The 16,293-nt window shown below is 36.1% G+C and overlaps 2 protein-coding genes across 2 annotated transcripts; both read right to left on the reverse strand.

Annotated features, from left to right (window-relative positions):
• Positions 1-277: 277 nt before the first annotated feature.
• Positions 278-1,618, reverse strand: LOC142634864 (uncharacterized). The gene has a single exon (XM_075809113.1). The coding sequence runs from the start codon at positions 1,616-1,618 to the stop codon at positions 278-280; it is 1,341 nt and encodes a 446-aa protein (XP_075665228.1).
• Positions 1,619-12,274: 10,656 nt separating this feature from the next.
• On the reverse strand, positions 12,275-15,752 carry LOC142634165 (cucurbitadienol 11-hydroxylase-like). The gene is made up of 9 exons (XM_075808453.1): positions 15,498-15,752; positions 14,996-15,323; positions 14,338-14,487; positions 13,989-14,237; positions 13,794-13,883; positions 13,618-13,696; positions 12,947-13,053; positions 12,674-12,801; positions 12,275-12,564 (listed from the first exon to the last, which is right to left on the reverse strand). Exons 1-9 carry the CDS (start codon positions 15,695-15,697, stop codon positions 12,471-12,473), a joined length of 1,425 nt encoding a protein of 474 aa, XP_075664568.1. The 5' UTR covers positions 15,698-15,752; the 3' UTR covers positions 12,275-12,470.
• Between the last annotated feature and the right edge of the window lie 541 nt (positions 15,753-16,293).

Here is a 16,293-nt window from a genome sequence, read left to right on the forward strand (position 1 = left end):
TGGAAGGAAGAAATTTCTTGAGCCTATTAAACAAAGTTTTAGAAGCCAACTTATAAATCACCTTACATAAACTAATTGGTCTCTACTTAGTCACTCTCTTAGGATTTTTTATTTTTGGAATTAAAACAATATGAGTTTCATTAAACTTTGGGGGAGAGACACCCAAATTCAGGAAATCTAAGACTGTTTTAGTGACTGTATTACCCATTAAAGGCCAGAAGTTTTGAAAGAAGAGGGGAGGCATACCGTCGGGGCCCGATGCTTTTAGTGGGAACATCTACTTCAGAGCTCTGTAAACCTCATCTGCTTGAAACTCCTTGATTAGTCGGGCATTCATATCATCATTAACCTTGGGTTGGACTGCATTCACTATTTCCGCAAAATCCGACGGGTTTGAGGAGGAGAAGAGACCCGAATAGTAATCCACAAACACCTCTTCAATTTCCCTACCATCTTCCCTCCAAACCTCATAGCTGTCAAAAACCCCTTCAATTAAATTCTTTTGGAACCGGGAAGAGGCTTTGGCGTGAAAAAACCTTGTATTTCGATCTCCGGCCTGAAACCAGTTCAAACGAGACCTCTGTTTCCACATTGTATTCTCTTTCTCAAGCCAGCAATTCAGCTCCACCCTTGTATCTCTAAGGCTTCGGTTAGCATCAGGAGAAGGGGGTTGTAACTCCAGCCACTCCAATTGCTTCTGGAGCTGATTGATTCGCTTCCCCACATGCCCAAACTCGTTATGATTCCAATTTTTCAGCTTCGATTTGCACTCTTCCAGGCATCGCTCAATCGGGAAGGGAGAACAAGATAACAGGCCCTCACTCCATGCGTCTGAGACAATCTTCTCACATCGAGCATCACCTAGCCACATAGATTCGAATCTAAACAACTTCTTCTGCTTCTTTCTTTTCGGAATGTGGACAAATTTTAAAAGCAGAGGGATGTGGTCAGATGCAGATGAAGACTTGTGGAATAGCTTTGCCAAGGGAAACAATGATATCCAATCTTGGTTAGCCAGCGCCCTGTCCAACCTTTCTCTTATTTGAATCCCATCTTTCTTCTGGTAAATCCATGTGAAACAAGGCCCAACAAAAGCCACTTCCCTTAGGCCACAAAAATTAATGGTATTGTTGAAGCGGGCCATTTGGTGATTGGGCATGGGAGCACCACCTTCTTTCTCCCTAGCACAAGTGATCTCATTGAAGTCACCCACAACTAGCCAAGGAAGTTGAGATAAGCCACATAACTCCTTGAGTAAATTCCAAGAGTGAGTCCGAAGTGACGTATCTGGATTACCATAAAAATCGGAAAGGTGACAAAGCCCAAATTTGTCGCCCCCATCTACCACCGCATCAATATGGGACAAAGAAGATTTAAAAACATCAATATTAATTTCACACTTCCAAAATAAAGCTAAGCCTCCACTGAGGCCCACACTAGGAACAATAAAACTTTGCTTAAAGCCACATTGGTTTCGAACTATTGTCATCCAATCCTCATCCAATTTTGTTTCCATCAAGAAAACAATGGTGGGGTCTTCTATCCTAATTGCCTTTTTCAAGGCATTAACTATCAGAGGGTTCCCAAGCCCTCGACAGTTCCAGCTAAAGAGACTCATTGGTCTTGAGCAACCTCCGCGGACCTCAAGTGTGTAGCAAAAAGCACACTAAGCTTCTTAGTTTCCTCCTCCACCTTTTGTCTTTTATCCTTGTCTGTGCTCAATTCCCTTTGGCAGATAGTCTTATTAACTTTTCGTTTTGGGCCTTCCATACCAGCTTGGCCTATCTCCATCAAATCCTTACTGGGCCTACTTAGTCTAGTCCACTAGCCTTTTTTTGTTTCCCCTTTACACACAAGCCCGCCAGCCCTTTTGCCTATTTCACCCGCCCCCTTTAATAATTTTCCTTTTCCACCTTTCGCGCCCAACTTGTTTTCCAAAGTACCATGCCGTCCCATCGAGAAACCTATCAACTCTGCACCCCTTTGTAGCCCTCCAAACCCAGCGAAACCTGCTCCTTAGAGTTACCTTCTGACCCCTTCGAAATTTCCGTGGAAGTCCCATATCCCACGTTCTTTAGTTTGCTCTCTTTGATTTCGTGGACAATATCCGCCACTGTGGGATTTAAAATCGGCTGCGTGTCAGAGAGCTCCCTATCGATATCCTTAAGTAACTCCTCAAAACTCATGCTGAGTTTTGTACACGACAAGGAAAAGTTAAGAGACATGAAAGACAAGCTCATTACATGAGCATGTCTATTATGGGCCGGACCATGGTGCAGTGCACCCAATACTAATAAGTTGTCAAAAAAGTTTTAGCAAATTAGACTTTATCTCAATTCCCAAACAACCCAAATCCCTTTCACCATAACCTCAATGTCGGCCTCCATTGCAATACCAACAACCAAGTCACAACTGCCATAGACCTCATCACGAAATCAAAACCTCACGCTGGTCTCGATAAGGACAACACATATTGACAAATCAATTAGTTCAAGAAGAAAATTCTATGTTGGTGTTGAATCCAAATCTCAAACGTGTCCAGAAGAAAATCGATTTGATTATTACTATTATTATTATTATTATTATTTTTATTTTTTATTCTTACTAGATATTTGTAGAGACCCAAGTGTTAGACTCTTTGATTATGCATGCCTATGGAATCTTGAAGTGTGTTTTCTATTATATACCCTGGGTTCAAATCAAATTTTAAAATTGAAAAAAAAATGGTTTCTTTTATATAGATTTGGATCTTTTATGTAATATCAAGATTTTTGAAACCAATCCATTCATTTATATAGATATGGATCTTTTATGTTGCTTGTAGAGGATCATCATGATGTTGACATGGCTTTTGTTAGGAGTTGTGGCATTTGGAAATGGGATTTGGATTTTGCAATGAAGTGAAGTCTGTGACCGTAGTGGCTTGATAATTGGAATTGATGTGTAGGCTTCTTTGGAGGTTTTGGTTAAAGAGATTTGGTCTGTTTGGGGATAAGTATAATCTGTAAAACAAATTGTAAGTTGATTCTTATGTGGAATTTTTAATAAAAAAAAATGTCACAACACATGGCATTTGGAAATGGGATTTGGATTTTGCAATGAAGTCTGTTGCCGTAGTGGCTTGATATTTTGAATTGATGCGTAGGCTACTTTGGAGGTTTTGGTTAAAGAGATATGGGTTGTTTGGGATATGGGATAAGTAAGTTGATTCTTATGTGAAATTTTTAATTAAAAAAAATGTCATAGCACTTGAAAAATTGACATCTCATTGTTTTGTTAGACGCGGATAAGAAAACCAAATGAAGGATCAATATCACTCATTTTATAAATTCTTGAGGGACCAATAGCACTCACTTAAAATTTCAGAGACTAATTATGCTCATAGGGTATACTCTCTCTCTCTCTATCTCTCTCTCTCTCTGCGCTATGGAGGAAAGAGAATGAATGAGATTAATTTTATGTTGATATGGTTTCAAAAACATAATCTCTTGCTTTCTTGTGTACATTGTCATTGTGGTTGTGCTCCTACCAATTCAGATTTAAGAAAAAAATAACATTTTACTAGAAAAATATCCACTGTTTTAGTCCCTCTACAAACATTTGCAAAACCGATTCAACTAGACCGGTTCTCGAGTTTCATGGTTAAACTAGCGATTAACGGTTTTTTTGTTAATTTCCAATTTTTGTGATTATCCGAACTGGATTGGGGTTTGATTCTCAATTGAACCGGCCGGTCCGACTCATATTTTAAAATTATGATATTATATATATATATATATATATATATATATATATATATATATATTAAGGAAAGGTTAGAAACTTATATTTTATCTTTGAAACTTGTAGTTAGTGTCATAAAACCATCAAATCCTTAACATAGCAAATTTTTAGAATGTATCATATAAACTTTCCCCTGGTTGTAAGCTCTAGCTCAAATAAAACCTTCTCCCCTTGTAAAGTGCAAGAATGGAGATGAGGTTGTGGTTTCAAGACTCATTTGATGTGTCTGTGATAACCAATAAAAAAAATGGAAAATATAAAAATCACAAGTATGCAATGGTCAATGATGTGAGAAAGGGGAGGTGAGGAGAGACAAGAGAGGTTTATTAATTTATATAAAGAAGATGGGGAAAAATAAAAATCACAAGTGTATCGCAACTATTTTTTTTTTCCTTATTGATATAAATATGTGACGTTTAAACTTGGCATGAATTTATTTATGTACTAGATTTTTTTGTAGTTTTTTTTTCCCTTATTGCACGGGATTTTCATTTATATAACTTATAATTATTTTTGAAAAACAAACACATATATACACATAAAGGAAAGAGAAATGGGTGAGGAGAGTCGAGTGAGGATTATTTACATTTATAATATGTAATTACTCACTACATTATATTCTTACAATTCAAAGGCAATCAATATCAGAATAATTTTCTTGCAAATTATTAGTGTAGGGGTATTGGGCCCAGTAGTTTACAAAGGATGGCCCAACAAAGTCTTTTGGGCTAAAAACCCAAATCTGAGGACATCAAATGATCTAGGAGTGTGTGAATGTACCTCATAAAGAAAATGCCAAGCAAGAGGTGATAAACAATTGACCAATTATGTCGGAGGAATATATTTGTCCTCGGATAGTTAAGCCGAGGTCATCGGAAGAGAGGTTTAAAGTCCCCGGGCTATGTTATAAGAAATCCTATGACCACGGGAAGACACGGCACACGTAGAGGACAATAGAAAAAACAGTGGAATATCTAAGGTAAAGCTGCTACCACCGCCCACCCATTAAAGGCTCTGTAATTGATATTCTGGCTGCATTAATGGAAAGGTTGGATCTGAGCATGAGGTTCGGAACTTGGTCCCTGACCCCAGCGGATTTCGGGGAGAAATTGATGGGACAAGTATCCAAAACCAGCATTACAACCATGAGGTGGAAGATGATAAAGAGAAGAAAAGAAAGTATAAATAAGGGAAAGAACCTTCGAAAGAGGGGAGGCTCTTTCTTTTGAGAAGAAAGACAATAGTATATGATAATCCAACGATCTATAATTGTAATCAGCCTTAGGCAGCAATATTATAAACTATCCTCGGATTGTGTCCGAGGAAGAGTTTTCATTGATACTCTTACAATAATTCTTTATTTCGAGCCATTAGGCCCGAAGCCCGTTTCTTTTCTTTGTTATCTAAACCATCCTTGAAATCTAGATTACAGGCTCACTCTCTACAAATTTATTGTAAAAAGGCCTTTCAAGCCCGTTTCCTTTCAGTTGTAGATTGGGAATTTAAACTGTGTCCTTACAATTGGCGCTGTCTGTGGGGATTTAGTCTTTGAGGAAGTTTAGAACATCATGGTGGGCTCAGGACCACAACGCGGAGTCCGTAGGCTCCCAGCATGAGGATCACTCCTTGCATCCTGATCACGGAGAGAACCGGGAAGGTAGTGTACATACTACGCACACTATCAGAAGTACGAGTCATTCACAAGGAGGAAGCAGAGTTCCTCACAAGAGGAATACCAAGGCCATGCAGAAGGAGATTCACGGTAATAGCCCGGTCATCCATGGTCATGTCAGGGAGCCATAGAGGAGCGTGCACGGCCACCTGTGATTCAGTCCTTTTGTCCGACCTGGTCTGCACGGTGCAGGCCTGCTTACCACCCTTTTCAATCTCGGGCTCTTTAGGAAGAGAGCCCTTTCCTACCTCCATCACTTCCTTTCCCTTCTGCTGATCCCTTTTCCTTTTAAGGTCAGCCGGATTGGAACGTTGAGTTTGGGAAGGAGGAGGAGGAGGAGGGAGCCTAGACTCAGGGCCTTTGTCAGCACCCTTTTCTTAGGCCCTAGGGCGCAGTTCTTTAGGAGGCTCTTGAGAACCTGCGTGACCCTCAAGTACGTCTTTTAAGCTGGGCTTGACCTTACGCTGAATGCCCATGTTATCGGACTGTTGAACAATAGATTGCGAGACTTGCGAAGAGGTGCCGAGGATAGAAAATGAGTCTTCGAGAGGGTGGGGTTGGTTGAAAATCTCGAACTCGTCCTCGGAATCAGATACCTCGACGATGTCTTCTTCCTCCTTTACAATGGGATGGGAAGATGTGGTTTCACCAAGTAGGTTTTGTGTATGGATAGGTACTAGGGGAATCCCAACTGGAACGGGTTGTGGGGGTTGTATAGGTTGAGTGAACAAAGTACCCTGAGGAATAGGAGCCCCCTCGGGTAGCAGGAAACCTTCAACGGCAACGCTAATCCGGGGAAGACGGGGGTCCTTGGCTTTAATCACACACTTCGGAGCCTGAAAAGCTTTGGAAATGGGATCGTAGCCGAGGATGAGATGATCCGCTCGGAGTTGGACGTCAGTATGCACAAAAACTTCGGCTTGTAGGATCCTGTCCAACTGTCCAAAATCAACAAGGTGAGGATGACGATTTGCTGTGTGTGGATCTGTAGAAATTATCCAAAAAGAAAAGGGGTAAGAGTAAAAAAAAAAAAAAAAAAAAAAGGTTTTGAGGGTTCTAGATAAAATTCAAAAACTTCACCTGGGGTCCCCTCCCTTGTCGGATAGGGTAAGCCATCGTGCCAATTTCCTGATATGATCAGGAAGTCGTTTTTTAGACCTTTATTAGATTCGGGTAGACACTGAATTAGCCTAACTTCTGGGTATCTAGATTTTAGGTAATATTCGTCTTTCTTTGTCAGGTAATGGAGGTTATTGATGTGGGATGAAGACGCTCAGACCATCCCTGGACGGTCATCACCTCGGCAGCTGTCTAAGAGTTATCCTCAGGACGAGGGTAACGAACAAGGCCGTCCTGAGGATGATAGCGAAGCTACATCCCTCGTCCATGGGATGGTCACAGCCTGTCTCGAGAGGACTCGTCCACATAAAGATTCGTGGACGAGGATGCTACACTTGGAATTATCAGGCACACTCGACGAAGGAATTCCAGGACGAGGATATCATACTTAGGAAAATCTCCGAATATAATGTGATAATCCCTTATCTCACGCATAACTGTCATGTATCCGTTGTGAAATAGAAGTGTAACTCCTAAACAGTTATGGCATTTACGTTTAATCCTTGTGCCTCCTTGAATCCAAGGGAGGTTCCAGCATTCGATAACCGTCTATGGGAACACTATATAAACATTGATTAGGACAAAATAAAGGTACGTTGAACAGTTTTTCCCAAAAGATTGGAATTCCAAGAATATAGAGAAAACTGACTTTACCATCGGAGGGTTCTTGGCCGGCGGTTCCGGTCACCTTTGATTGTTTTACTTTGTTTTTCAGGCCATTGGAGAGCGAGTTGTCCTTTCAAATCCGGATCATCCAGCCTACTGATTGAATCGCATCATCAGTTATAAACCCAGTTCACGTCGTGATGAGTGAGCCCTAGGTTCATCCTCTCGTTTAAAGCATCTATGGAACCTAAGATCCTAAAGACATTTAGGGCACACTAGGTGAGAGTTAATCTAAAAGCCCTAAGTTAATCCCTAGTCACGGTTCCCATTGAGATTTTCATTCCCCCTTCGATAAATGCAATCATCGGGATTACTACCTCCCTCGTTTTTCTTTTTACAAAATACTCCTCCTCATTACAGTACCTAATAGATACGTTCGAGGGGATTCGGTACTTAGCCTTGAACTGCTCTATCTTTTCGTTTGAATCTACTAGGGATGCACATCTACCCATCTTTGAAAAAGGGGGTGTGAAGAAACTAAAAAGACTATGCCGAGGATGAAGGATACAGAGAAAAAGAAAAAGAAAGGGAGAGAAAAACAAAAGAAACAAAGAAGTTGATAAGAAGGAGAGAGTATAGGAGAACTTACTTTAAAAAAGAAGAAGGCACGGTCACCTCGGACAGGGTATTAGGTAAAAGAAGAAGGCCCGTGAAGGTAGCAAATGTGGCAGGTACGTTATAAGATTATTTGTAATGTGAAAGATTTGAAGGAAATTGGTATTTATATATCAATAGGAGTTATGAAGCGGGAGAATTCCCGCATCAACCCAGGAACAGCTCTCAACCGTTGGATATGTGTCGCATCATTGAAACATGGGGGACATAGAGACTCCAGAATTTAATTCAGGGGCGCTTCACATGCCGAAGCATCGGGAACATGCGACGGGTTGTTCAAAAGTTATTGTCCCCGTCAGCAATGTTACCAAAAATCCGCAAGATAAAAGAAGATTTAAGTCGAGATCCTCTTTTCCTCCCGAGGTGAAGGAATAAAGAATCTCGAGGGGCTATTGTAAGGGCATTGGGCCCAGTAGTTTACAAAGGATGGCCCAACAAAGTCTTTTGGGCTAAAAACCCAAATTCGAGGACATCAAATGATCTAGGAGTGCGTGAATGTACTTCATAAAGAAAATGCCAGGCAAGAGGTGATAAACGATTGACCAATTATGTCCGAGGAATATATTTGTCCTCGGATAGTTAAGCCGAGGTCATAGGAAGAGAGGTTTAAAGTCCCTGGGCTATTTATAAGAAATTCTATGACCACAGGAAGACACGGCACACATGGAGGACAATAGAAAGAACAGTGGAATATCTAAGGTAAAGTTGCTACCACCGCCCACCCATTAAAGGCTTTGTAATTGATATACTGGCTGCATTAATGGAAAGGTTGGACCTGAGCATGAGGTTCGGAACTTGGTCCCTGACCCCAGCGGATTTCGGGAAGAAATTGATGGGACAAGTATCCAAAACTAGCGTTACAACCATGAGGTGGAAGATAATAAAGAGAAGAAGATGAAGTATAAATAAGGGAAAAGACCTTCGAAAGAGGGGAGACTCTTTCTTTTGAGAAGAAAGACAATAGTATATGATAATCCAACGATCTATAATTGTAATCAGCCTTAGGCAGCAATATTATAAACTATCCTCGAATTGTGTCCGAGGAAGAGTTTTCATTGATACTCTTACAATAATTCTTTATTTCGAGCCATTGGGCCCGGAGCCCGTTTCTTTTCTTTGTTATTTAAACCATCCTTGAAATCTAGATTACAGGCCCACTCTCTACAAATTTATTGTAAAAAGGCCTTTCAAGCCCGTTTCCTTTCAGTTGTAGATTGGAAATTTAAACTGTGTCCTTACAATTAGTATTTTTATTAAAGAAAAAAAATCATAATATTAAAAAATATATATAATTTTATAATTTTTATATAAATTCAATTCTTTCACTATTCTTTCATTTATTCAATATATATGATTCAATTTTACTTTGTCAAAGATTCAAGGATTAATTTCTATAATAAATATAAATATCCTAACAAAAATTTCCTCTTTTCGTTTATAAAAAAACATTTATATGACACCTCAAGTGTGTGTATGAAAAAAATTAAAAAAGCCAACTTATTTTACAGTTTAACTTATTTTTGTTACTATTTATGGGCTCCGCAACACTTTTTGGTACTATTCATGGTTTTACTGTACTTTTTCAGCTAACTTTTGCATTTATCTACGGTACTTTCAGTAAAAAGTTTTCAGTTTCAGCAAAATAAGCGAATTCTAAATAGACTCCAAGTACGAAAACAATCTAATGCATGTGCCACCATCAACCTATTTAAGTATGCACAGTAACCTTTCAAAAAAAGAAAAAAAAAAGAAAAAGAAAAAGAAAGTATGCACAATAAATCCATAAAATTATTTTAATTATCACTTTATAATCATTTTCCGTCATGTCCATATTGCAAATTAATGGTGTGGAATTCCGGGAATACCAACAAATTAAAGCATCGCGTTGTGCCTCACACGAACAATTTCTCGTGTTATTTTTTCACCACCTTTGTCAAAGGCTGTCTCCAAAGTTGAAATCCATATACCTCATAGTCTAAGCACAATCTGACTTTGGCGAAGACCAACAGCTGCTGTTGGTAGAAGACTAGATTTTAAGGATTTTATATGACCAGACAAGGCGGGGCAATGGTTATTGAACGGTGACATTAAAGTTAGAGAAAAGTGTTCACAATACTTTTATGACAAATTTTAAGTGAAAAGTTGTTATTAGTTGTTATTAGTGGGTAAAAAAATAATTTTAATAGTGTGTTTAAATTAGAACCAATAACTTCTTACTACATATAATTTGTTGTGAAAATATTGTGGACGTAACATTTCTCTTAAAGTTATTACATTGCGCCATCTCAATCCAAGAATACAAATTTATGTCTTACCATTTGTATTTCACTTTTTATATTCCACCAATTACAAATTTTCAACCATTACATATTACTTTCACTTGTCTTATAAAATAACTAAAGTTTTATAAAAGAATCAAATATATGACATGTCATAATTGGTGGAACATCAAGTGTAACTCAAAAAGTGGGATATAATAATTATATTTTTGTACAAGAAAATCTAAAATCACAATATTTTGTAACACAATTTTGCTACAACTCTATTGCGACAAAAGTTATAGTCTGTCACATAAGATAGTTGTGAAAAAAAAATAATAGCAGTGATTCTAGCTTGAAGATATAACTCATTATTCCGCTATTGATCCATAAGTGACAAGAATAGTTCTTGAACATATACATTAGAGACATTCTTCTTTCTTAATTCTAATTTATTTTTATTTTTAATGGAAGAAAGGAAGAGGTCTTCATATTTTATTTGTAGCTTTTTTTTTTTTCCTGAAATATTTTATTTGTTACTTTCGCATATGACATGCCTAAGCTACAAATCTGATCATATGTGAAAGTTACAAATATATATATATATATATATATATATATATATTTTTTTTTTTTTTTGCTTGGTAAGTGCGGGGGATTGAACCTCCGTGCAACAAGTCACTACTGAACCCAGGTACCAACTCGCCTAGATGGGCGGTGGTTACAAATAAAATATTTGAATGACATTGTTTTGAATGTTTGAATGACAACCACGTTTCTAGCATAGATATAGTAAACTATCTTTCTTCTCCTTGCGTGCTACAACATTTTATGGTAATAGACTAATAGGAATCACTAAGTTATGGCCAAAATGGGCTTTTACCCCCCTTTTAAAAAAAAAAAAAAAAACTTTCAAGCATTTTGCCTCATTTCTTAAACTATTTAGGGAAATATCTCTATTTTGAAACTCAATTTTCTAAAAGTCGAGTTCCAAATATAAAACTCGATTTTTGGACAATCAAGTTATAGCGAACGTGGTCTTAGAAATTTTTTTTTTGAACTCGAGTTCCATAGAAAGAACTCGAGTTCTAGAAAAAAAAATTTTCAAGTTCTGGAGCTCGACTGTCCAAAAATCGAGTTTTAAATTGGAACTCAATTTTTAGAAAATCAAGTTTCAAAATAGAGATATTTCTCTAAATGGTTTGAGAAATTGGGCAAAATGCTAGAAAGTTTAAAAAAAAAAAAAAAAACAAAAGGGGGCAAAAGCCCATTTTCTCCATAATTTATTTATAACTTATTACTACTTTGTAACATCTTGCATCCCTAATTACTAAAGGCCTCCATAGATTGTAGTTTTATTTCAAATATGGGAAAGCTTAATGACTCGTAACAATTTTTTTTTAAGAGTGCAATTAAATTCACTTATGTATTCACTATATATGTGAATATATAAGTGATTTTCACTAAATTTCCCCCATTTTACAAAGCCTTGGTCAAAAAGTTTGAGGTGAAGTTTTGCTACAACTTATAGAAAGAAATTACTATTTTATTTGGATGGAAACTCACAAAAAACGTACAATTAATGATCATAATGAATGCTTAAGAGCATTGTAGCTAAATTACTTTTCTATTGTTTTCAATAAAGACATTCAGGGTTCAAATTTTCCTTTTTCCATTTGTAATTATTGAATTTATCAAAAAAAAAAAAAATCATATTCAACATTCCATAGAGCATTTATTTTGTTGGTCTGGAAAGGGTATAACAAAGTTTTTTTTTGTTTGTTTGTTTTGGTATGGCATTACTTGTGTGTCACACGTATGACTGCAGTATTTTCTTATTTAAAACTGCAGAAATTGTATTTTTCTGACCAAAGACTACCACCTTCACATTGTGAGAGGATTTAGTAGGTGAAAATAGAAAAAAAAAATAATAATAATAATTTCATTTACTGAAATATACGGTCAGGCACACATTCATTCGTGTAAGCATATGGAGTCCCAGAGCTTAATTAAAAATACTAAAAGCAATTCTTTTTATTTAATATAAGTAAAAGTCACAATAACTTTCATTATTCCATAAAGCAATAATGAAAAACCAGAAAACACAATCATCTGATTCCAAAAGAAAAAAAAAAAAAAAAACAAAAACAAAACCACCTGGTTGTAATATAACGTAGCTACAGCCAAAGCAGCAGTGACTTAAACGTTTATATTCATAGCTAAAGACAAAGTGTGACCAGCATCGTCAACTTTATTAACATTTAATACTACATGGAAACGATGATTTTTTTTTTTTTGACTTGGGATCTTTCTTTATTTTATAGTAAATGTCAAGATCCGGTATTAAGCTCTATAAATCATCCATGCTTTGCTGAAAACTGAATATGAAAACCATCTCCAAATCCTAAAGCAGGGGATCGAATCACCTCTCCTTCTTTGATTGTAGTCATCCTTGATCAGCCATAATTCAAATACAATAAATTAACAAAATAAAAATCAGTTTTTTGTTCAACTTGTCTAAGTGCTGCATATGTGCATGTAAGAATAAGAAATAAAGTACCTGTACTTGGTGACCAAGATATGAAAGAAAACAGCCATTAGAACCTTGCTGAACTCGGCTCCTGCACACGATGTCATGCCTGCCCCAAATGGTATGAAATTCTTTGCTGACACATTTGCTGAGATGTTCTTTAATCCCATAATGAAATGAAAGATTAGTCAAATATAGGAACAAAGATTAAGGATTCTCACCAAAACAAATTAGTCCATGATGAGTATATATCAAGATTTTAACGTGGAAAAAAAAAAAAACAAAAACAAAAACCAAACCCACCTGCCATCTCCATGGATTGAAGGTAAGAGGATCCTCGTAAGTGCTTGGGTTTAGTTGAAGGGCGGCTGGAACCACCATAAGTGCCCAACCTTTTGGAATTGTATATCCTACAGTCAACGTGCCTCATATTATTCTCAACTTATTTCATAATGAACGTCTCTTATGCTATTCTTTGACTTATATTATAATTAAGACAACAAGCACGAGTTACAATGATATTAGCTCTCACCTATAAGAATAGTTATTAAGTATTTTTGAAGTACAACAAACTTGTTAATTTGCAAGGATAAAAATTAGTCTTTTTAAAAGGGAAAAAGTAAGGGATGCTTTAAATAAAACACGTTCTAAAAAACTTTTTTATGAAAAAGGAAAGAAAAATAGGCTTTTTTTTTTTTTTTTACAATTTTTTATATTTCTTATGAAAATGACATTAAAAATTTTCTAAAATTTTTTATTAGCAAATATTCTAAAAATCTCTATTAACTGGGCACAGAAAAAAATTAATATAACATAAACTCAAAAAGTCATGCGGAAGAAATAGTTTTTGTATTAAATGATTCACTTTTTATTTGGTTTATTTATCCCCCAACACCCCCACCCCCTAAAAAAGAGAGGAAATAAAAAGGACAAAATATGTTGACAAGTCAACCAATTTGATTTTTTCAACTTACCGTTTACTTGAATGTCTTGGAGGGTTCTTCTCAAAATCCCAGGAGCAACACTAGCAAGTCTAAGCGATTCATTGATAACCTGTATGTTCCAATTCATTGGATTGTAAGAATCGTAGCCAATAGCTTGAAGTTCTTTGTTAAAATTAAAAAGAAAGAGGGAGTATCTATATGCTCACATTATGAGTAAAAGTCATGGATTTGTATTCCTTCCATGTAAGTCCAGAATTGACATCTTCTCTGTTTTTAAGAATTACTTCATGTTCCTCCTAAGAATAATATTTTTTTAAAAGTAATATTAACATTTAAACACCAAAAAAGCTTCTTCTAAATCTATGTTATGTAAAATTTTGGAACTTCTTTGTGTCACTAACCGTTAATTCTTGTATCACTTTTGGGTTTTCATTAATTAACATAATGGCTAAAGTAAGAGTTGACGATATGGTCTCAAAGCTAGCAAAGAGAAGCCCAAACATCATGTAGATGACGAATTTATCTGTCAAGAACGACTCTGTTTTCATGTCAGCCAGAATCTGATCAAGAAAATCTCCTTTGTGAATTTCTGGATTACTCTTTCTCTCTTCTAGTTCGCTAGTTATTATGCTTATGGCTTTCTTCTGGTTCTGTATGACGATTGAATAAATATATTAGATTACATACATATAATATGAGAAGGATGTTTTAGATTTTGAAATTTATAAGGATCAAGTTTGAGGAAATTGCCTGTAGACACCTATGATAAGCAGTACCGGGGATATTAATAGGGAATGACATAAGTCCCTGCAAGAAGTTAGTAAAAGATTCACAAATATCTTCCTTTGATTTGTCTGCCTGAAAACTGAACAACTGCTTTGCTGTAAAATCAAAGATCATCTGCAAATGATCAACAAATAAGTAGTTAAAGAAAGAAAAATGTGTATTTTGTAGTAGCAACTTCAACTTCAAGTCAAGTACTCAAAATGCTAAGAAAGGAACATCTATTGATCCTTAAACAATGTTTCCAAGCTTCATTAGCATTTTAGCAATTAAAAATGGGTGAGACGCCATTTTAATGTGTGTTTGTATGTGGCATCAAGTTTTTGGAGAGTATGGAACCCATACTGATCATAATAATGTATTTTCAAATGTTTTAATATTTACTACCATTGTTTCATGAAAATAACTAAAATTTTAAGATTATTTATATATAGATCATAGGTCCGTATATTCAATTTTATCTCCTTGTTTTTCTCATTTATTTTGTACCTCTTGAAATGGTTATGACTTGGAAGTTTAAAATATAAGTTCCATCTAAAATAATTACTAGGATCAATTATAAATAAATAAATAAATAAAAATATTGAGGCATCATCATGATGGAAATTAGTTATTAAAAGCTTACCGCTGATGTGCTGCCTTTCACTTCCAAACTTGGTAGTTTAGACCAACCATGTAACCTTTTATTTATTGCATCCTCTAATTGTGGCAGCATCTTGTCCTTGAGGGCCTCAGGACCAAAATGACCCAAGATTACATTCCGAAGGTACTTATGAACATTTTTATGAGCATTAATTCTTGATGCATCTTGGTGGAGAATTTTTGCAAAGGAGTCCATATACCATCTTTCAACCAATTTTCCTTCTTGTTGAAAAACATAATAATTGAATTCTGGATCAGATGATACCACAACTGGCCGTCCTGCCAAGCTTGTTCGAAATATTGGACCATATCTAAAATGACCCCAAAAAAATAAGAAGGAAAGTAAGTTGGTTAATCGAAGATGTCATATTTATGTAGATTAAGTAAATATAGGCAAAAAGCAAACCAAAAAAATGCAACAGAAATGTGAAAAACAAATTAGATGAGATGCAAAAAACATTGCATGTGGGTTATTGTGGGCTTACTTCTTCATCCTATTCTTGATAAAAGGTGGTGTGTCTATCGACTTGCTTGACACAAGAAGACCAAGGGTCTCCCCAATAAGTGGAAAGCCCATAGAGCCAGGAGGTAATTTTCCACTGCATTTGGGGTTCCTCCACCTATAAAGCCAATGTGTGGCAATCACTATAAGTAAGCTAGCGACAGAGAGCCAAACTGACCACATCTTTAGCTAGTAGCAAGGAGTAGTAGATGCCAGTAGTATAGGGGGAGCTTAGGATTGGTTCTTATGGAGAGAATTAGTGGCTCTTTATATAGGCAAAGTGTATGACATCATATATAGATTGACAAATAGGCAGGAGTGTTTCTTTTTTTCCTATCAGATAAAAAATAATGTTAAATGGCTTGAAATTAACAAGGAGAGACTAGACTATAAATATAGTCAAGTCGTTGTTTCTGAATTTGAATGATGTAATTGAAGTACCATAATTAAGAGTAATTCTTAGGTACTTTCGAAACACGAAGAATGGTGTTCTCTCTTTTCACATTTATGATAAGGTCCGCTCATTAAATTTATAGTGGGGTCTACCATGAATGTGAGAGGATGGAGTACCATCTCATTATACTCCGAGACTATTTAAGAATTTTTCCATAATTAATTAGTCAATTACTGTATAGAAGAAAATGGCAGCCACATTTTGAAGGCTTTGGATTTGATATGGACTACTAAGAAAAATCAATAGACTAATAGATAGATTTCAATATCTCATTATTTGAATATTACTTTAATTGTAATTTCTCTGCAGCCTAGAGAGCAGATTA

Source organism: Castanea sativa, chromosome 5 (assembly GCF_040712315.1).
Source record: "Castanea sativa cultivar Marrone di Chiusa Pesio chromosome 5, ASM4071231v1".
Classification (NCBI taxonomy): domain Eukaryota; kingdom Viridiplantae; phylum Streptophyta; class Magnoliopsida; order Fagales; family Fagaceae; genus Castanea; species Castanea sativa.

Excerpts from the sequence above, each read along its gene's own strand:
- LOC142634864 (XM_075809113.1), bottom strand. The coding sequence starts at position 1,618 with ATGAGTCTCTTTAGCTGGAACTGTCGAGGGCTTGGGAACCCTCTGATA.
- LOC142634165 (XM_075808453.1), bottom strand. The coding sequence starts at position 15,697 with ATGTGGTCAGTTTGGCTCTCTGTCGCTAGCTTACTTATAGTGATTGCC. Across the intron at positions 15,324-15,497 it reads ATCAAGAATAGGATGAAGAA|ATATGGTCCAATATTTCGAA; the intron begins GTAAGCCCACAA and ends GGGTCATTTTAG. Across the intron at positions 14,488-14,995 it reads TGAAAGGCAGCACATCAGCG|ATGATCTTTGATTTTACAGC; the intron begins GTAAGCTTTTAA and ends GATCATTTGCAG.